Genomic DNA, 23248 nt, shown 5'->3' on the forward strand with positions numbered 1-23248 from the left:
AAGACGCCGAAGCCGGTATCCTCATGTATCCACTCGCGCCTCATGACGACTATGTAAGCGTCATCGTACCGAAGTGGTTAATGCCTTATCAAACCCCCTTCCATCCACCACTTTCTTCCCTGTGTACTTATGCTTGACTTTTTTGTTAAACACTGTGTTAGCTATCATCAGCTCTCAAAACACATCTCCACCATAAACTCTTCACTATGATTTTTCCTGACACTCCACACTTCCCAACCATTCCACCTATTGTTTCATCCCCTACATCAGCATTGAGATCTCCCAATATTACTACATTGACATTCCCCCAAATCTGTCTCTCATTTAAATCTATCCAAAAAGCCTCCCTTTCCTCTACGCATTTCTCACCAATAGACTTATATGTGGTTACACAAACCTATATCTCCCTAGTTTTTCCTTCATCCACTTTAACCTTGAACAAACCTCCTTCTACTCCACCACACACTTACCTATCCCCTCACTCACTAGTAGAGCCACCCCTTCCCTCCCTCGTCCTCCCCTGAATCCCGACACCCTCCGCACTACACTCCCAAACTCAAGATCACTCTTCCCTTTCAACTTAGTTTCACTTAATACCAATACATTTATCTTCCTTACAAACATAATGCTAATCTCTTCCCTCTTACTATCATCTGTACCACATGCACACACATTGTAAGTCCCAAACCTTAGGGTTCTGGTTGGAAAATTCCTCCCAGACCCTCTTGTGCCTTGACTTCTCATAGAAATTACCTGTTAGAGTTACAGAGAGCAAAATGCCTAATCCCTTCATTCAGTCCCATTTTAGCAAACTTTTACAATCCAAGTGAGAAAACTTGTTGGCAGTATTCTTTTCCCCCTACCATTTTTTTTAAGCAAAAATAGTAATATATTTTCAAAGATGTGGTACATGACAGTATTATGAGCGTGTGGGGGGGGGGCAGCATAATGGAGGGACAATCACAATACAATAAAGTAGCACCATTTCTCTATGAGTAGATAATTCCTCTATCACAGATAAAATGATGTGTGTCCCTGGTCCATAGGGGTGCCCCATATAGACCCTAAGGTAGTTGCATGCTACTGAGCAGATTTTGCTGTACAATAACATGTAGCCAATACCCTAGATTGGGGAATGATAATAAAATAATAATATTTATAATAATAATGATGATAATAATTATAATAATGATACAGTATATGGAGGGCATGCATCCACACCCATTACCACAAAGGACAGGAATTCACTCTAACATGTGGGATCCCACAAGGAAGCTCCATCAGCCCAACACTATACAACTTATACCTACACAACATCCCGACTCCACAAACAGGATGTCAACACACCATATACGCAGACATCACACAAATAATAACACAACCCAGGAAGTCAACACACATGCTTGCGAAGAAGACGAGCATGCGATCAAGAGCATCAACGCCTTCGAGCGCTGTTGGAAGATTCGAATGAACCAACAGAAATTCACACTAATCCACATACAAGGGCATGGGAAGTCACTTGTCGTGGAAGATGGTATCCAACATCGATACTCTTCACATGGCAAAGTGCGGCTGGTGCTTCTACCCCCACATGTCAAGAGGGCAGTAGCTACAGTGAAATGGAATCTGCAAAGACTCTTTCGCTTCAGAGAGCTGTCCTCAAGACAGAGAAGGTCCCTGTATTTCGCTCATGTGAGAAGCATCCTACCATATCCTGCTATCCTGCTTCAAACACTTTGTAAGACACCACTACAGAAATTACAGTGTACAAAACTGAGGACTACACTTCATCACAGACATGAAATATTGACTGAATAATGGCCAAAGCCTTACACAGAGACACAAACACACTAGCAATAAACATACAACCACACACACAAAAGCAGTTAAAACATGGGAAAGATTGCTCACACTTGACACACCACGCATACAAGAACTCATATTATTACCAGAAACCACTAATCAACATTATGTGATCTAACTCCACAATACACAACCACCCATAACCTACTCCCACTCTCAATGGCACCCTACAACCACCCAACATGCAGGCAGCCACTGACAGAAGTTTACTCATTACCCCCATTCACCAGCACACTCCAAACCCCTTCCATTCCAACTCCTAACTACCCTCCATATCCAATACAGCTCACCCCCAAACAGAACACAAAGCACAACACACATATCAATGCAAAACACAAAAGCCCCCTTAAAAAGCACATATAAACACAAACACACACACTTGAAGTCCTCCCTAAACAATCCCATCCAATCAACTCTACTCCCCACAAAAATGCACAACGTGATAGGTGGGGTGTGCAGGCGAGTACCTACAAACCTGCCTACACCTACCCATTGTGTCAAGTGTGACTCCCACAGTCTGGTTATTAGAAGAAAAAAAAAAATAAAATAAAAATCTAATACAAAAACACAGCACATTGGCAACCCAACACACATTACATATCTCACTTCCTTCATCACTTCAAACTCTCTCCTTCCCCCCCTCCCTGCCCCTTGGGCATATCCTCCTTACTTACCCCACAATTACCAGCAAATACAGTACATATATATATATATATACCAATGGCTTCCCCCCCCCCCACCTTATGATGAAGGTAGCCAAAAACCAAAGGCATAAAATCCCCTCCCACCCATTCCATCCCCACATACTCCACTCCCATTCACCCCCCTCCCTCCCTCCCTCCCTCTTATTTTGGCTCCTCCTGCTTGATGGGTCATCCCTGCATCTCGCCAACTGCCCTGGGTCATAAGCAATGTAGCAAGACACAGCACATCCACAGCAAGGCCATTTCATTTAATCGACAACCCCCTCTCTCCGTCCCCTTATGCAGAAAAAGAGATGAACAGGAGAAATCCCTTCGGGCTGCATTAAAATATCATTCACACATACTCCCTGATCCCCCACCTGCTCCCTCCCATGCATCACAGCATCATCCATACACAACCCTTCTCCACTCACCCCTCTCTTATGTCTTCTTCCTTCTTTCCTCAACAGACATTCCTCTCTTTTCCAATGCCCCTTTTGCCCCATCCATCCATCTCATCCTTGGTCACCCTCTCATGTTCACCAGAGGTGGGTCTGATTCGGAAGACCAATTATCCGATTAATCAGATTCGCATTTTCGAATCTGATAATCAAATCGGACTAACCCCCACCAAATGAATTGGATAACCGCAATTGGACTGCCGAAAATTTAAAGTGATTTGCAGTTAATCCAGGTCGACATTTTTTCTCAATAATAGTTTCTTAATAAATTCTTCAAGATTTTTCTCAAGTAGATATATTTTATTCTATTCTATTCACACTTTCATATTTTCTCTATGATATAATGTGTAAAATATCATGATTAATTATTAAGTCATACATAATGAAAAGGTTATATTTGACAAGTATAAAATAAGTATAATACGTGCTTAGTTTTGGTTTTTCATATGCGACTCGTATCCATTAAGTGACACGCCACACCAGTTTAGAGCCAGTTTCATGAGAGCAAGCTGCTACTGTAGTGCTCCCTCATCACCACCTGGGTAACACTCTTCTTCAAGTATAACATGCCGTTCCTGAGCTCCACCTCAGTCAAGCACGTGTTCAGCTATGGGTCGGACCTCCTCCGGCCTAAGAGGGCAGCCCTCGCTGTACCGAACTTCGAGGCCCTTGTCTTCATGATGGGCAACCTCCACCTTCAAGAAGGGCTACAAAGTGGAGGAGGACGACCTGGACTAAGCGGAGGGCTTAGAGTAGAGTATAAAACTTTAAATATTTTGAGGTATATATGGAACAAAGCTGTTAATTGGCCTTATCTTTTTTTTTTTATGAGAGAATATATTAGTATTACAGGTACTCCTCGTTTAACGACCTACTCGGTTAACGACAACTCTGAGTAACGACGGGTTTTATGACGTCGTTTAACGTAAATCTCCCAAAGTTACGACGTCGTGTACGATAATTAAGTTGGCTGAGGCAAATTTGTATGATGTTATAAATGAACTTGTACGGTGGATATTAGCTGTGAGGTAAAGTGTTCTGAAGCTTAGGTCTACATTACCATCCTGCAAGCTGCAAAAACTACCTGGGGTACAGTGTATACCGGTAGTGGTAATTTTTTAGTTTCGACCATGGGCGCAATATAACAATAGAAAATTATTAATTTTGTAAATTATAATGTATCAACGTAATATGCAATTTTGTGAGCGGAAATGAAAAAAAAAATGCTAAAACAGATTTCGTAAGTAACGAAGTCATGTCGGACGAATGGAAGTCATGTCGGACGAATGGTACACCATGTTTGTTATGATAGATGCCGATGTCGAAGAAATGAAAGGATGATGAATTAATTCGTCTAACCTAAACTAAACTAACCTAACCTGTGTTTGATAAATCATTACCTGCAAATTAAATGTCATCCGGCTCGTCCTCGTTGTCGTCGTCGTGAGAGACGTTGGCAGACGACAAGATGGCGTCCCGAGCCTATGCTACCGACTTCGTTCATTAGCATATTCTCTTGTAGCAAGGTATTTTTTACTTTCATTTCCGCCCACAAAATTGCATATTGCGTTGTACATTTTAATTTACAAAATTAATAATTAATTTTCTATTGCCATATTGCGCCCATGGTCGAAACTAAAAAATACCCTGGTATTCAATATGGAATGTCAGCATACGCGGATTTGGTCATATACGGTAATTTTAGGAACCTAACCACCGTAAATAAACAGTAAATAAAGCTTTAATGTACTGTATAAAAGAGGGAAAATACACGAAAATAAAGATACATGTATTGCTGGACATTGTACATACAGTACATGTACGTATATGTATACACTTTCGCTTAACGACCAATGCGGTTGACGACGACGCTCTGGTCCCAATTGTCGTCGTTAAATGAGTACCTGTACTATATGTATTTTGTGTAATATGTACTGTATAGTTTAATTTTTTGTTATATATTCTAATTAAGATACAATGTTTATTTTCTTATCTTAAAAGCTTGGTTTCTCTTCATATTGGTTAGAAATGGCTTATTTAGGGTAAAAAAAAAACATTAATTCCCTTTAGAATTATTGAAAATCACTTTAAAAGCATTGAATTGCTTTAGAAAAAATTAACTGAATTGGATAATCGCTAATTGGACTTAAATTTTTGGCACCCAAATCAGATAATAGAATCAGACTTGACAAGCTGGCAGATCAGTAATTGCTGATAGGGCTTCAATTTTTTCTAATCATGCCCACCTCTAGTGTTCACTCCTTCCACAACTCTTTTACTAATCTTTCTTCACGCATTCTTTCCATGTGTCCAATAACAATAATGAAAAAAGAAATGAATAAATAAAAAAAAAAAAAAAAAAATTAAAAACTGGATTCAATCTTGGTATATCTAGACAAACTATATTCATCTAAATAGGCATCTAATTAGTTTATGTTTAGCATTCTGTACAACTACAGCTTAGCTATGCAGTTTCAATGTGGATTTTCCTTTTATCATTATGTGCATATGAAAGCAATATGTCTGTACACAAATATACTCATGTGTCCTTGCATATATGATATGCAAGTGTGATAAGAAAAAAGCCACTGAATGGATAGCAACTGTTACTACCTCCTTGGGAAGTGCCCTTCAAAAACAGACTTTTCAAAGACAGAAGTACAGTTGAGGAAACAAGTACTCTGAAGCTTTCTGAAATGTGGGAGGATTGATATATGGTGACAGCATAGACAGAGAAGAAATATGTCATCATGTAATTGGTTATGGATTGACAAAGATGGAGCCTGCTGTTAGATCCACTTATCAAGACTAAAATGGAGGACACTTTTTCAGTCATGTGTGAATTAAAGCTCTTTTGATAATAATGTGTATAACCAGAAATCAAAGAACTTACTTTCCAAACTATACTTAGGGTTAGCCTTCCATATATATATATGTATATATATATATATATATATATATATATATATATATATATATATATATATGTCTATATATATATATATATATATATGTATTTACCTAGTTGTATTTTACGGGAAGGGGAGCTATGCTCGTGGTGTCCCGTCTTCATATCTCATTTTATCTAAACTATTTTTAAATTCATGTATTGTTTTTGCACACACCACTTTCTCATCTAACTTGTTCCAACTGTCTATTACTCTGTGAGGAAAGCTGTTCTTTTTCACATCTCTTCTATAGCTGTCTTTCTTGATTTTCTTTCCGTACCCTCTTGTATTTCTATCATCCCATTTTATCAGATTCTCTCTATCAATAATTTCTATGCCTTTCATGATTCTGTAAATAGCTATCAAATCTCCTCTCTCTCTTTTTTGCTCTAGTGTCTGTAGTTCAAGTTTTGCTAGTCTCTCTTCATATGATAGTTTTGAGAGTGTTGGTGCCAATTTTGTAATTGCTCTTTGTATTCTTTCAATTTTTTTTATACATTTTTTTTGTACTTGGTGACCACATCGTTGCTGCATATTCCAATCTTGGTCTTATCAGAGTGATTAGAATTTTCTTCACCATTTCTTCATCCAGGTATGTAAATGCCACTTTGATTGTTCTTATTAAATTATAAGTTTCTCCAAAAATCTTATTTATATGTTTCTCAGGTGACATATTATTCATAACAATGACTCCCAGGTCCTTCTCATTTTCTACTTTTTTTATTCCTTCTTCTCCCAATTTATATGATCCTGTTATTCTGTTTTTGCTTTTTCCAAATTCCATTATACTACACTTTTTTGTATTGAACTCCATCTCCCACTTCCTACTCCATTCCCATACTTTATTTAGATCACTCTGTAGTGACTCACAATCTTCTTCCGTGTTCACTTTTTTTTAATAGTTTTGCATCATCTGCAAAGAAGCTCATATAACTTTCAATTTCTTCATCCATATCATTAATATATATAGCAAACATTATTGGGGCCAGAACTGTTCCTTGTGGAACACCGCTTATTACGTCATCCCATTTTGAGTTTGTCTCTTATCACTACTCTCATTTTTCTTTCTTGCAAAAAGTCTTCCATCCATTTAAGCAGTTTGCCCTGTATTCCTCCTTCAGTTTCTAATTTCTTAAGCAACTTCTTATGTGGTACTTTGTCAAAAGCTTTTTTTAGGTCTAGAAATGCACAATCAGCCCATCCATCTCTTTCTTGTATTATATCTATTAGCCTTGAATAGAAACATATCAAATTAGTGACGCATGATCGTCCTTGTCTGAATCCAAATTGCCTTGGATTTAGCACGCTGTTTTTTTCTAAATATTTTACCCATTTACTTTTGATAATTCTTTCACAAATTTTTGCTATTGTACTTGTTAGAGAGACTGGTCTATAGTTGGTAGGGTCTTCTTTATTTCCTCCTTTACATATAGGTACTATATTTGCTTTTTTCCAATCTTCTGGAACTTTTTCTTCTTTCAAGGAACTATTTATTATGCTATGTATTTTGTCTACCAGTTCATTTCTGCTTTCTTTAAAAATCCATTCTTTCAAAATGTATGTATGTATGTATGTAGGTATGTACGTATGCATGCATGCATGTATGTATGTATGTATGTATGTATGTATGTATGTATGTATGTATGTGTATATATATATATATATATATATATATATATATATATATATATATATATATATAATCTGTTAATAAAGACAGATAAAGGATTATTAATTATATTTTTCAGTGAGCTCTCTAGCTTGTGAAAAGTAGATTTCCGTGTTTTATACACGGTGTCTTCTCCCCGTGCTTTTCTCTTCATTTAAAACATGCTCCCTTTTCCATTCTTATTCACATCAACTGAGGATGCAGAAAGATCTGCGAAACGTTTTGAAATTTGTATTTTTGCTGTATTCTTTGTCTTTTCTTGTATCTAGTTTACTGTGTGCTGTATTTTTTGTGTTCATTATAACTTTTGTTTCCTATGAGTTTTGGAAATTTGATTTACTCCCTTTCCCCCTACCAGAAATCTACTTTTCGCAAGCTTGAGAGCTCACGGAAAAAGTTAATTAATAATTCTTTTGCTGTCGTTTTTAACAGAATATGCATCAGAGAGAATCTCCTGCCATGCTTCACCATATGTATATGTATATATATATATGTATACATATATATATATGTATTTATATATATGTATACATATATATATATATATTCATAAAAGCACAAGCCCTTTGACTTGGCTCTCTGAACACATAGGGCAAAGGTGTAGGCTCCTCACACCACTCCCACAAAGGAGAAATAATGAGTTTTACAGTCAAACTCCAATTTGTGCATTTTTCTTGCAAATAAACTGGCACATTTCCTTTACTTTCTGCATCAAAATCTTTTCTTTTTTCTTTCAATGTACAGTTTCTGTTCAAATACATCAGTCAATACAACAGAAATTATTAATTCTATTTTTCATGTGGAAACAATTAATCAAGTTTACATAAAGAATAAACAGAAACAACACTATAAAGTGTGTGAGAAGATATTTTATGTTCTTAGTGATTTAATATGTACTTGAAAATGGAGCTAGCACCATTATTGATATAACAATTGAGGCTGCATCACCTATTATACAAGGCTTAGCAGTTGTAGAAGCTATTGGCTGTCTCAATAATCACAAAAGTAGCTGCAGTAATATTGGCACTATATGACAGTGGTATACTAAGTTCTTATTTAAAAAATTGATCGATGGCAAAAGCATTTGAGTTGATAAAGGCAATAACATGAAGCCATAAGTAAGAGAAATAACAATAAAGAAAACCAGTATCATGATACTGATAGGAACATAACAAAGTTAAAAGTAAATTATATGAAAACACAGAATAGCTTGTAACTAAAATAGAGTACATGAATTTAACCTTATTACAATGATCATTCAATACAAAATAAAAATAACATAAAAAATCATTATTTTTTTCTTTATTTATTTTTTTCTACTTTTTTATTATTAAACTCATGTAGTTCTCCATTGTTAAATAAAATGGATACATCTCTTATTATGCACCAAAACACTCTTCATGATAAAAATTATAAAACATAGGAAACTTTAATATCATATGATCAATATCACACCATCTCTTCACAATATTTTCGATAAATGTACTGGCAAAGCTTAGTTAATACACATTAATAAAAAATCCTATCAGTCTTCCCCTTTAGCAAGACTTCCTTCTTTAGAAGACGATGCAGCACCCCCTGAAGACGACATCGAGGTGGAGGTTGTAGAGGAGGTAGTAGTGGCTGTCGGTGATGAGGTAACAGAGGTGGAGGTATTGGGGAAGGAGGCAGATGAGGAAGAGGCAGCTGTAGGAGACTCAAAGGAAGTAGCGGGAGGAGGAGGATCTATGGTTGGAATGGTGACAATGAAGTACTCAGAGTTGCGAACTCTGAGGACAATGTTGACAAAGTTGCTGAGGAAGGAGGCAGTGACCCGTGAAATTGGGAGCGAGGTCACAGAGATGTGGAGGTAGGGCATCTCCTCTAGGACTCCCCAATCGATGCCGTTGCCATTGCGGTAGTTCTTGAAGACCAGAAGGTCTCCTTTAGATAGAGGAAAATGGGTGGAATGGAAAAAAGGAGTCTTTAGAAATATGTCAGGATACTTAGAAATTGCACCTGGTGTCCATAAATATTCTTCAAACCTTTTTTTGTTCTAAGTATTGGAGATTTTAGGGATTCCAAAAGAAGGATCTATCTTAATTTAGTATAAAAAATGGAGGTATGAATGTCCATTTGTATATTAAGATGTATATTGAAATTATATAATTTACAAGTGTGTGTGAACTCATTGTAAATATCATATTTTGCACATGAGAATTAAAAGAATTAAAAGGAAGAATAATATATCCATACATTACAATAAAGTAAAATACAGGCACACCTCAGCTTATGTCGTTTTCGAACATACATCGGTTTTCAAAAATAATATATGGAAAAATAAAATTCAAGTTGTCGTTTTACTTGACATTACGTTGGTCAACCAATAATAATGGAATCGCATGACACCAAAAACATTTCAAGCACATAAATCTATGTTACAATAAATAAGAATAAAACCATGTAAATGATATTAAGATTCAGTAACTGCTAAAATACATACCATAATGTAGTATGGCCTGGTTCACTAGAACATGAAATCAGCTGATTTTCTTATCTATCAGGGCAACAGCAGTTCCAATACTGTATATAACGTTATGCGGCGTCTCGAATCCCGCAATTGTTTTGGATTACGATCTGTTTATTGAAGTTTTGTAAATTTTCTCATTAACATTCACTTGTAACTAATATTTTCCCCCCATGCCTTCTAAGAAAAATCCTAATGAAATTGTTAAGCATCATGCTTTTTCGCTGGAGGATAAAATGGCAATGATAAAATGTCTACAATGTAAACATCAACATATTGCATGTACTGCATTGGTAAATTAAAAATGCTTCATTACATTTTTCACTTATTACAAAATGATCGTTTGTAAGCTTAAAATATTTTTTATTTTTTGTTTTTTGTTTTGTTTTACCATATATTATTGACAATGCATTCATAAATTACAGCACTGTGAAGTAGGTTTTAGCAATGTAAACATCACCAAATTGTATGCATTGATAAAGTTAAAGTACAGGTACTTTTTTTTTTACTTAATTAAAAATAAATACATGTTTTGTTTGGAAACTTAAAATAAGTTTTTTTTATTAACCTTATCTTATCTAAAATGCATTCATAAGTAAAATACAGTAATGTACTAGGAAATGGCTGTTAGTAGTTTAGCTTGGGCTACACCAGGCCTACCTAGCCTACATATTAGCAAATTCAACTTACGTCGTTTTTCAACTTACGTCGTGTCTCCTGGAACCAATTAACGACGTAAGGTGAAGTGTACCTGTAGTTATATGGATTTTATCTTGGAAACCTCTTATCATAAGAAAAAATGTATAGCCTTTTTCATTGTAGGAAATTTTCAAAATGAAATATAGTGAAATATAACTAAATATAATGAATATATATATATATATATATATATATATATATATATACATATATATATATATATATGTATATATATATATATATATATATATATATATATATATATATATATATATATATATCAATTAATGACATCAGCCATTTTTATACATCAGTTAATTGTACATCTTAACTTACTCCCACAGGCATGGATATGCTGCATCAGGTATATATGTCCACAACCAAGCTTTGCATAAAATATTACTTTTGGTACCATTATGAATTCACACTGAGTCAAGATTATATACTGTATATCAGTGTGCATCTGAGTAGTCTACCCTCTGAAAAGGGAAATGTGTACAGATGTCACGTGTCATGTTTTATAGATTACACACATACATGACATAGTTGCTGATGTAACAGTAACTTTGACACATGGAGCATGTGCAATGTCGTATTCAGTTATAAAGTACAGGATTCCCCCACTATACAATTGAGTTATGTTCCTGAAAATTAGACTGAATAACGAATGATCAGATAGCAAATTTAAGTTTTAATAGCATTTAATTCAATGGGGAGAGTAGACTTGGTCTAGCCTATATTGAGAGATATACAACGTTTTTCCACACCATCAAAAGAGGTAGTGATATAGACACATTATTTTCTATACAGTGGTTTCCCTGGTAGGCCTATATCCACTGGAAAGAGCATAAAACGTCGCTCTGTAGAACACCATTAGCCACAAGTTACCCAATTCTGCACTGCACATACCTTTCATGGCTAGTCTTACTAAAATACCAAAGAAGCCTTCTTCTCATCATCAGAAGTGGTAGGGCTTGATGAACCCTGGGTAGCAGAGGTGGACGGAAGAGTGCCAGACATAGATTGGAGAGGTGGAGGAGGGGAGTCCGGATCAGTTGATGGAAGGAGGGGGGCTGGCTGGGAGGGAGCAGCAGGTCTGAAGAAGCTGAAAATGGTGGTTTGTCTTGCTTTTTTTTTTTTTTTTTTCTTGGCCTTGAATATATCTCTGTAGACCTTGAAGGCTTGCTCCACATCATAGGCAACTGTTCCACTTTGTGCTGGGTTTGGGTCACTTTCCTTTATTTATTTTTTATTTTATTTTATTTATTTTTTTTTTTTTTCTTCTTCTTCTTAAGGATTGAATCTAGGCCAGAGAACACCTCATGAAGTGTTTTGATGTCAAGGCTTTGCTGGGGTGCATCATCATTATCATCACCATGGAGAGCTTGTTCTTATTCCAACTCCATCAGATCTTCATTGCTGAGTGGCCTATCATGGGACTGTAGCAACTTATTCACATCGTCTTCATCCATCTACTTGAAGCCAGTCATATGTGAGAGCCTGACGATGTCCTTATGAATGGGTGCCACATCACCAAATCCAATGAAGTCATCAGCTGGCTTGACACATTTGGGCCACAGTTTCTTCCAGCAGCCATTCATTGTTTTTTTCCGTCACTTTCCATGCTGCATTGATATTGTCAATGGCCTTCTTGATATTATAATTGGCCCAGAACTGCTTGACTGTGAGCTTGTCTGGGCTGTCAGCTACGTTAATCAGCTGACTCATTATGTGGCGCTGATAATACGCTTTGAAAGTGGCAATCACACCTTGGTCCATGGGCTGGATGAGTGCTGTCATGTTTTTGGGCAGAAACATCACCTCTATGTTGTCTGCTCAATCTTCCATTGTTGTTGGGTGGCTTGGGGGATTGTCTACCAGCAGGAGGAAACAGTGGGCAATGTTTTCTTTGGCAGCATAGTCACACAGTGCAGGGGACAAATAATTTGCAACATAATGCTAGTTCATAGAAGACATACAGGCCTTCTTGTTGGTTCTGTATATCACTGGGAGATATTCTTTCACATAGCCCTTAAGTGCCCTTAGGTTTTCACAAAGGTAGATCAGTAAAGGTTTCAGTTTCAGGTCCTCAGCTGCATTACCACCCAGCACCAGGGTTAATCTCTCTTTGGATGTTTTAAATCCTCCCTCATGGCGCTTAACAATTTCAAGTTTTTTCTCCAACGATAAACTTTTTGTTGGTCTTTTGGGCTTTATCTTACCAGTAGTAGTTGTTGCAGGCTGTTTGGAAGCCATTACATTATGTATTACTCTCATAAAAGTAACAATGGATGTGAAATAGTAGCACAAAACACAGATACTGATACACTGATTGGGAGGAAAATGAGAGTTGAAATTAGAGAAAAATTCTCAAAATGGGAAGAAATGAAAAGTGGTGTCCCACAGGGATCGGTACTGGCCCTGATCATGTTTGCCACACACATTAATGACATGGATGAAGGTGTAGAGCGTTATATGAATTTCTTTGCAGATGATGCAAAGATACTAAAGAAGGTAAAAATGGAGGAAAACTGCAACTCATTGCAACAAGATTTGGACAAGATCTGGAATTGGACCCAAAAATGGCAAGTAAAATTCAATATAAAGCAATGTAGTATAATGGAGTTTGGAAAGAGTAAAAACAGAATATCAAAAGATTAAAAAATTGGTGAAGAAAAGGTGAAAAAAGTAAACTCAGAGAAAGATCTTGGAATGATGATTGGCAAGGACATGACACCAGATAAGCATATTAACAAAATATTCAGAGAAACCTACAATTTATTGAGATTAATCAAAGTGGCATTTGCCTATTTGGACAAAGAAATGATAAAGAAAATCCTAACAACACTAATAAGACCAAAACTCGAGTATGCAGCAGCACTCTGGACACCCAGTACCAAAAAGAACATTAAAAAATTAGAAAGGCTACAAAGAACAACAACCAAACTAGCACCAACTCTTTCCGAACTAACATATGAGCAAAGACTGTCCAAATTAGAAATACCAACTTTGGAACAGAGAAGAGAAAGAGGTGACCTGCTGACTATCTACAGAATAATGAAAGGAATGGAAGTTTTAGATAGGGATAACTTGTTAATATGGGACAATGGTAAAACAAGAGGACACAAAAAGAAACTAAAAAAAGATAGTTACAGAAGAAATTTAAAAAGGAACAGTTTCCCACACAGAGTGATAGATACATGGAATAAATTAGACAACAAAATAGTGTGTGTAAACACTATACAAGATTTTAAGAAAAAACTTGATGCTGAGAGATACAAAGATGGGTCACCACGAGCATAGCTCCCTTCCCGTATAATACAATTAGGTAAATACAACTAGGTAAATACAGGCTGAGGAAGTAAACAGAACTGAATAGAGCAGGGATGAGTTTCGATGGGTGGCCAATAGAGCATGGGTGGTACTCTGATTGCAGTACTATTGTTTACGGTTTGGTGATCATATAATCAAGTACCTACATAAAAAAATGAGTGGTATCAAATCAAAAAGATCGTATAAATGAAATATCAGATATCGAACCATTGAATAGCAAGGGAAACCTATATTTTCATGTCAGTATTGCATACAATGCACAGATGACTTAAAGATATGATCATTGTTAGACATGAGATTTGTTTGTGTATTTACCTAGTTCTGTTTATCTAGTTGTATCTTATGGGAAGGGGAGCTATGCTTGTGTCCCATCTTTGTATCTCAGTGTTTAGTTTGCTCTTAAATTCATGTATAGTTTTTGCACACAATACTGTTTTATCTAGTTTGTTCCAGATATCCACCACTCTGTGTGCAAAACATTTTTTTCAGGTCTCTTCTATAACTATCTTTTTTGAGTTTCTTATTATGTCCACTTGTATTTCACTTATCCCAATTTAGTAAGTCCTCTCTATCAAGGACTTCTGTGCCTTTCATGATTCTGTAAATGGTCAGCAGGTCGCCTCTTTCTCGTCTTTGTTCCAAAGTCGGCAATTTTAATTTAGCCAGTCTTTTCTCATATGACAGGTTTGAAAGTGTTGGCCCCATTTTCATGGCTGTTCTCTGGATTTGTTCAATTTTATATTCTTTTTGGTTCTGGGTGACCATATTGTCACAGCATACTCTAGTCTAGGCCTTATCAGTGTGACTAGTACTTTTTTAACCATTTCTTCATCTAAATGGGTAAAGGCTACCTTTATTGATCTTAGCAAGTTGTAAGACTCTCCAACAATTTTGTTTATCTGCTTATCAGGAGACATGTCATTTGGAATAATTACTCCCAGGTCTTTTTCAGATCCCACTTTCTTTACTTCCTTTGTTCCAATTTTATATTGTACTGACATTCCTTTTTTACTTTTTCTGAACTCCATTATGCTACATTTCTTTATGTTGAAGTCTACTTCCTACTTTTGGCTTCATTTCCAAACCTTGTTTAGGTCTCTCTGTAGTGATTCACAAACCGTTTCAGCAATTTAGCATCATCTGCAAAGAAACTCGTGTAACATTTCACATCTTCATCCATGTCATTCACATAAATAGTGAATGTTATTGAAGCCAAAATCGATCCCTGTGGAGCTCCACTAATCACCTCCTCTCAAGTTGAACTCTTTTCTCTGAGCACTACTCTCATTTTTCTGCCATGCAAGAAATCCTCCATCCAATTTAGTATTTTACCTTGTATCCCTATGTTGTTGTTTTTTTTTTTTTTTTTTTTTTGTTTTTTTTGTGTGGTAACTTTGTCAAAGGTTTTTTGTAAGTCTAGGAAAGCACAATGAGCCCATCAATCCCTTTCTTTTATTACATCTATTAGTCTCTAGTAGAAACAGATTAGATTTGTGGCACAGGATCTTCCCTGTCTGAATTAAAATTGTCTCAGGTTTATTATATTGTTTCCTTCCAGGTGTTTTATTCATCTAGTCTTGATAATTTTTTAACTAATTTTGGCTAAAATGCTTGTAAAGGAGACCAGTCTGTAATTTGTTGGTTCTTCTTTTTTCCTCCTTTATATATTGGTACAATATTGGCATTTTCCATTACTTTGTTTTTTTTTCTTCTTTGAGTGAGCAACTTATTATGTTATAAATTTTGTCCATTAAATCTTCTTTACATTCTTTTAGTATCCAATTTGCAATTCCATCTGGGCTGTGTGATTTCCTGACATCAAGGTTCATTGGTTGAACCATTATTTCTTTTTGTGTTATTGTTATTTCCCTCATGGGGGCTGATTGCACTTCAATTCCTTTGTCCCAATGCTGTACTTTTTCTCTGGTGAAAACTGACTTGAAGTTGTTGTTCATGACTTCAGCCATTTCTAAATCTTCTGTGTATTTTATATTTTTGTGGCATGGTTTCACTGTTTTCTGTTTATTTCTAAGTTCACCATTCACATATCTATAGAATAGTTTGGGTTGATCTTTAAATTTTTCTATGATTTTTTTCAGTTTCTTTTTTCTTTTTAGTGCACTTTTACATATTAATTTCAATGGTTGATATATATTTGCCACTTTCCAGTATTTTTTTTTTTTTTTTTTAATCTTTTCCAAGCTTTATCTCTTCTATCTTTAATCTCATTGCACTTTCTGTTGAACCAGCACTTAATGTACAACTCTTCCTGTTTCTGTCTTGGTACATATTTATTCACACCTCCATTATAAATTTCCATGAAAATCATCCATTTCTCTTCCAAATGTGTCATTTCTTTGAAAAAGTTTTCCCAATTTGCATTTTGAAAGAATTACTTAAATTTTCCAAGGTCTGTTTTGTTGTACAGTCTTCCTTTCCTGTATTTCTAATTTCTCTCCATATATATTTCTTCCTTTAGTTCACCCTCTATTAGTTTGGTTACTCTTTCCAAATGGTGTCTTGTATTAAATTTTATCCACAATTTCAGGTTCTATTGTAAACATTAAATCTAGTCTCAACGGTTCTTCATTACTTTTATATCTGGTGTTTTCTTTTACCCATTGTGTCATTGTATGTTCTATAGTCATGTCAAGTAATACATTTCCCCATAGATCCTCTCTGCCTTTCACTGCCACACTTCACAGATCCTCTCCCCCTTTCACTGCCACACTTCACAGATTTCCTTACAGTTAAAATCTCCCATAAGTACCAGGTTACCTCCCTTCTTCCGCATCTTGTTTAATGAATGCCTTGTATTTTCTGACATTTTTGAATGCATGTCCTCTTTCCAAGAGTCCATTTTTGGGGGCACATAAATCAACACAAACTTTCTATTTTTCATTTTGCTGTCTTCAACTTTTATCATGATCATTTCCACAATGTTTTTACCACTGTAACTCTCATTACATTTAAGTTTTTCTCAGCCAAAAACATGATTCCTCCTCCCTGTTTCTTGTTTTTGTCTTTAATCTAATAGTTATATAACCCATATCCAACACTATTAGGTGGTAGTGGACCCCTTAATTTCATCTCCACAATTCCCATTATGTCTGGTTTTTCTTCTAACAGGTAATCATTTAGTTCACTCAATCCTGAGATTAATCCATCTACATTAGTATAGGCCACTTTTATTTATTTATTTATTTTATTATTATTATTTTATTTTTTATCTCATTTTCTGTTCCTTTCATTTAGCTTACCTTGGTGTACCATCTTTTCAGCCTCATGTCTAAGACTCTCCAATAGAACTCCTTACTTTTGGTCTCCGTTGTTTTCATTTTTTTTTTTTTTTTTTTTTAGCTTTAGCTTTTCGTGTCTTCTCTCTTTCTCTTTCCTCAACATTCATTTATTTTTTATCCATATATTGTTGCAATGCTCACTCTTTGCTAACTTACCTGATTCTGTCATTATGTCTTCTGTTACCATTTGTAATCTTAGTTTTATTTTTAGGGATCGGTTTCTTTCTTTAGAATATTGTCTCATTCTATATACTTCTATTTCTTTTTCTACTTCTTGATTGTCCTGTACTTCTTTTAGAATTGTTTTTGCTACTTCTTTTTCTGCTTTTTCACTAAAGTACCTATCCAAACCATGTTTTTCCTTTAATCCATATACTACAATACATATTTTTATCCACTGTATCTCTGCCTTAATTTACTTTTTCTTTAATTACTTGAATAATTGTGTCTTTTGCATTTTCCTGCATCTGTTGTACCATTTCTTTAAAAGCTATCTTTCATTTTCTCTGTTTTCGTTCCATTTCTTAACCACTTCAATACGGGACTTAAATCTCGCGGGCAGCAACCAATGCCAGACGTATGACGTAACGAAATAATATTCGCATCATAAAATATAGTCGCCGCTTATATCGATCGTTCTCTCTTTCACCCCGCGAATTTTGAAAACCACAGAGAATGGGATTCAGGGTGCATTTGGGAGAATGTAAAAACACAGGGGCGACTACAATAAATATAATCAAGACGCCGATATGGCAGCGTCGCGAATCCACTTGCTCCTCATGACGCCTACGTGTGCGGCACCGTATGGAAGGGGTTAATCTCCTGCAAATTTTTCTCACCTATGTTTCCATGTAAAAATAGTAGTGGAGAATTGATGGTGGAGATGTGTCTTGAAAGAGAGTTGATGATAGTAAATACAGTGTTTAAGAAGAAAGTCAAGCATAAGTACACATGGGAGAGGGTGGTGCATGGAAGGGTGGCAGATAGAGTGTTAATGGACTATATAGTGGTGACCAGGAGTATGGTAGGAAGAGTTAAGGATGTACATGTTCTAAGGGGAAAGAGTGGGGAATATCAGATCATTTTCTGGTGGAAGGTAAATTGAGAGTGGAGAATAGGTGGAGAAAGAGGAAAAGGGCAGAAGGTAGGGAGGTACTTAGAGTGAACTGCTTAAATGAGAAAGAAAAGGAGAATGAGTATAAGAAGAAGCTGAAAGAGGAGTGGGAGGGAGTGAAGGATAGAGTAGAACTAGGAGTGGAGGAGGAATGGGGATGGTTCAAGGAGGGAGTCATAAGGTGTGCAAAGATGGTGTGTGGAACAAGGTGGGTAGGAGGAAATAGAAGGAAGGGTAGTGAGTGGTGGGATGAGGAAACAAAGAAGGGTGTAGAAGAGAAGAAGCAGGCATTCATAGATTGGCTACAAATTAGGATGAGGGAATCATATGAGAGGTACAAAGTAAAGAGAAGGGAAGTTAAGCATAAGATAAAGGAAGCAAAGAGGAGAGCAGATGTGAAATGAGGTAAGAGTATGACAGAAAATTTTGAAAGTAATAAAAAGATGTTTTGGAAAGAAATTAAGAGAGGAAGAGGAGGTGAATCAAGTAGAGAAGGAAAAGTAAAAGGTGCAGATGAAGAGATTATAGAGGAAGAGATGACAGTAAGAGGAAGATAGGCAGAGTATTTTAGGGAGTTGTTAAATGTGAAGGAGGATAGGGAGGGAAAGATAGTTGCAGTGGGAAGCACTAAGAAAATGACTGTGATGAGTGAGGAAAATGGAGGAGAAATAGGGAAGGATGAAGTGAAAGCAGCTGTTAAGATGATGAGAGCAGGTAAGGCACCTGGATTGGATGGATGCCATGAAGAATGTCTGAAGAAAGGAGGTACAGTGATGGTGGACTGGCTGGTGAGGTTATTTAATGTTTGTTTAAGAGAGGGTAGAGTGCCAGAGGACTGGAGGAGTGCCTGTATAGTTCCACTTTACAAGGGAAAAGGGGACAAGTGTGAGTGTAGTAGTTTTAGAGGTATCATCTTACTTAATGCAGTTGGGAAGGCTTATGGGAGGATCTTGATTGAGAGGATTAGGAGAGGAACAGAGGGAGTAATTGGTGAGGAACAGTGTGGATTTAGGACGGGTAGAGGTTGTGTAGATCAGATTTTTGTGGTAAGACAGATATGTGAGAAAGCTATAGGAAAGGGGAAGGATGTTTTTTTGGCTTTTATGGATTTGGAAAAGTCTTATGACAGGGTAGACAGGAAGGCATTGTGGGAGGTACTGCAGATATATGGGATAGGAGGAGAGCTGTTAAGAGCAGTTTAGAGTTTTTATGAGAGTAATAGAGTTTGTGTCAGGATTAGAAATGGAGAGAGTAAATGGTTTGAGGTAAATGTGGGACTTTGTCAGGGATGTGTTATGTCACCCTGGCTGTTCAATCTATACATGGATGGGGTGGTGCAAGAGGTGAATGCAAAGGTCGTGGTTAGGGGGTTGAAGATGGTTAAAGAAAATGGAGAAAAGTGGGAAATAAGCCAGTTGTTTGCTGACAACACTGCGCTTGTGGCAGGATCAGAGGAGAGATTGAGGAAGTTAGTGACAGTTTGAGAGGGTGTGTGAAAGAAGGAAGCTGAAGATAAATGTGGGCAAAAGTAAGGTGATGAGATGTACAAAGGGAGAGAGTAACAGCAGGCTGGAGGTGAGCATTAAGGGATAGAGACTGAAGGAAGTGGATAGTTTTAGATACTTGGGTGCAAATGTGGCAGGAAAGGGAGGAGTGGGGGTGGAGGTAGAATGTAGATTGAGAGAAGCGAGTAAATGCCTTGGTGGATTAAAAAGTGTAATGAGAAATAGATATCTGGGAATGGATGCTATGAGGAGGCTATATGAAGGAGTAATTGTGCCGACAGCACTGTATGGGGCAGAAACATGGAACATAAGAGAGGAAGAGAGAAGGAGTTTGAATGTATTCACCTAGTTGTATTTACCTAGTTGTATTTTACAGGAAGAGAGCTATGCTCATAGTGACCTGCTTTTGTATCTCTCTGCATCCAGTTTGTTCTTAACCTCTTCAGTACAGGCCAAAATCTTGCGGGCAACATTAGCTGCCAGACGTACGATGTGTCGTAATAATACTCGCATCATAAAATATAGTCACTGCTTATATCGATCGTTCTCTCTTTCACCCGTGAATTTTGATAACCATAGAAAATGTGATGAAGACACTTTAGAGAGTATGTCATTATGCAGGGGCAACTACAATAAATATAATCAAGACGCCGATATGGCAGCCTCGCGTATCCACTTGCTCCTTATGCCGCCTACATATGCGGCATAAGGAGTTAAGGGGTTAAAATCGTGTATAGTTATGGCATTCACTGTTTCTCTGTTCAGTTTGTTCCAGACATCAATCACTCTATGTGGGAAGCTATTTTTTCAGGTCTTTTCTGTAACTCTTTTAGTTTCTTTTCGTGTCCTCTTGTTTCTCTTCTGTCCCACTTTAATAGGTCGTCTCTGTCGAGACCTTCCATCCCTTTCATAATTCTGAAAATGGTCAACAAATCGCCTCTTTACCTTCTCTGTTCTAGTGTTGACAACTGTAATTTCTCCAATCTTTGTTCATATGTCAGACCTGACAGTGTGGGTGCCATTTTTGTTGCTCTTTGGATTCTTTTTAATTTTCTTATGTTCTTTTTTGTGCTAGGTGCCCACATTGATACAGCATATTCTAATTTCAGTCTTATCAGTGTAACAATTATTTTTCTAACCTTCTCCTCATCTATGTAGTTGAAGGCCACTTTCATTGATCTTAATAAGTTGTAAGTTTCTCCAAATAATTTATTTACATGTTTGTCAGGTGTCAAGTCACTTGAGATGATTACTCCTAGGTCCCTCTCTGAATTTACTTTTTTGACTTCTTTGTTTCCAATTTTATATTGTCCCAAAACTCTATTTTTACCTTTTCCAAATTCCATTATGTTACATTTTTTTATGTTGAAGTTCATCTCATATCTCCAACTCCATTCCCATATTTTATCCAGGTCATCTTGCAGCGATCTGCAATCTTCTTCTGTTCTTACTCTCTTGAGTAATTTGGCATCGTCAGCAAAAAAGTTCATGTAACAATTTACTCCTTCATCCATATAATTTATGTATATGGTAAACATTAAAGGAGCCAAAACAGTCTTGTGGGATGCCACTTTTCACATCTTCCCATTTCAAATTTTTGTCTCTAAGTACCACTCTCATTTTTCTCCCAGTTAAGAAATCCTTCATCCGTTCCAACAGTTTGCCTTGAATTCCTCCAATTTTTTTTCAATTTTACTTATCAATTTTTCATGTGGTACTTTGTCAACTGCTTTCTGCAAATCCAAGAAGGCACAATCTGCCCATCCATCCCTTTCTTGTATTATCTCAATTAATCTCGAGTAAAAGCAGATTAGGTTTGTGGTGCACAATCTTCCACTTCTAAAGCCAAATTATTTGGGGTTTATTATTTTGTTTTCTTACAAATGTTTGGTCCATTTGTTCCTGATGACCTTTTTGCATATTTTTGCTACTGTACTTGTGAGGAATACTGGCCTGAAGTTTGTAGGATCTTCCCTATTTCCTCCTTTATATATTGGTACTATGTTTGATCTTTCCAACCTTGTGGTACCTTTCCCTCTTTAAGTGAGAAGTCAATTATCTTGTATAGTTTGTCTGTCAGTTCATCTACCGTATACACTTTCAGTATCCAACTTGCAATTCCATCTGGTCCGTGCAATTTTTTGACATCTAGGCTTTTTATTTGGTCTCTTATTTCTTTTTGTGTTATCTTTATTTCTTTCATCATGGGTGATCTTTCTTGATGTCCATCTTCCCAAGATTGTGAGCTCTCAATTGTAAAAATAGATCTGAAATGTCTGATCATAACTTCTGCCATCTCTGTGTCATCTATATATTCTTTATCTCCTTTACACAGTTTCACTATTTCATGCTTATCCTTTAGTTTGTCATTTATATATGTTTGCCATTTAGATGTTTTTCTATCTTTTTTCCATTTTTTCCAGGCTTTGTCTCTCCTGGGTTTAGCCTCACTACACCTTTTGTTGAACCAACATTTTATATAAATCTCTTTTTGTTTCTTTTTTGGTGCATATTTATTAATTCCTTCTTTGTACTTTTCTTTGAATATGTTCCATTTGTCTTCCATCTTTGTTTCCTCTTTGGAGAATTTATCCCAATTTGTGTTTTGGAATTTTTTTCTTAGTTTTACAAAATCCATTTTGTTGTATATAAATCTTCCTTCTCTATGTTTATCATTCCTATCTACATTGTTCTGTTCTTTTAATTCAAACTCTGTTAGTATATGGTCACTCTTTCCAATTGATGTTTTATACATCATTTTGTTCACAATATCTGGTTCAGAAGTTAATACTAAGTCTAGTTTCAATGGTTCCTCATTGTTTCTATATCTAGTATTTTCCTTAACCCATTGTGTTAGGGTGTATTTGATGGTCATATCCAGTAGAATGTTGCTCCAAAGTTCATATCCCCCTTTAACTATCATTTCTTCCCAAATTATGTCTTTTGCATTAAAATCGCCCATGATTACTATGTTTCCACCCCCTTTCAGTAACTCGTTTAGGACATTCATGGTTTCTTCCAGTAATTTAGAATGTTCACCGTCTGACCACGCATGGGTTTTTGGTGGTACATTAACAGCTACAAATTTTCTGCTTTTCATCTTTTTGTTCGCAATTTTAATCATAATTACTTCTACATTGCCTTGCCCTTTAATAATATTTGTCACAT

The 23248-nt window shown here is 36.2% G+C and overlaps 1 protein-coding gene across 1 annotated transcript in view; it reads right to left on the reverse strand.

Moving 5' to 3' along the window:
• Window positions 1–8473: 8473 nt before the first annotated feature.
• The window catches only part of LOC143039847 (uncharacterized), a 155734-nt gene continuing 140959 nt past the window's right edge, over window positions 8474–23248 (reverse strand). Inside the window, exon 10 of the mRNA XM_076210103.1 lies at window positions 8474–9547. Within this exon, the coding sequence (XP_076066218.1) occupies window positions 9150–9547 (398 nt within the window). The 3' untranslated portion in view covers window positions 8474–9149. The remainder of the gene's footprint in view (window positions 9548–23248) is intronic.

Source organism: Oratosquilla oratoria, chromosome 27 (genome assembly GCF_046742065.1).
Source record: "Oratosquilla oratoria isolate Oo_2021 chromosome 27, ASM4674206v1, whole genome shotgun sequence".
NCBI lineage: Eukaryota > Metazoa > Arthropoda > Malacostraca > Stomatopoda > Squillidae > Oratosquilla > Oratosquilla oratoria.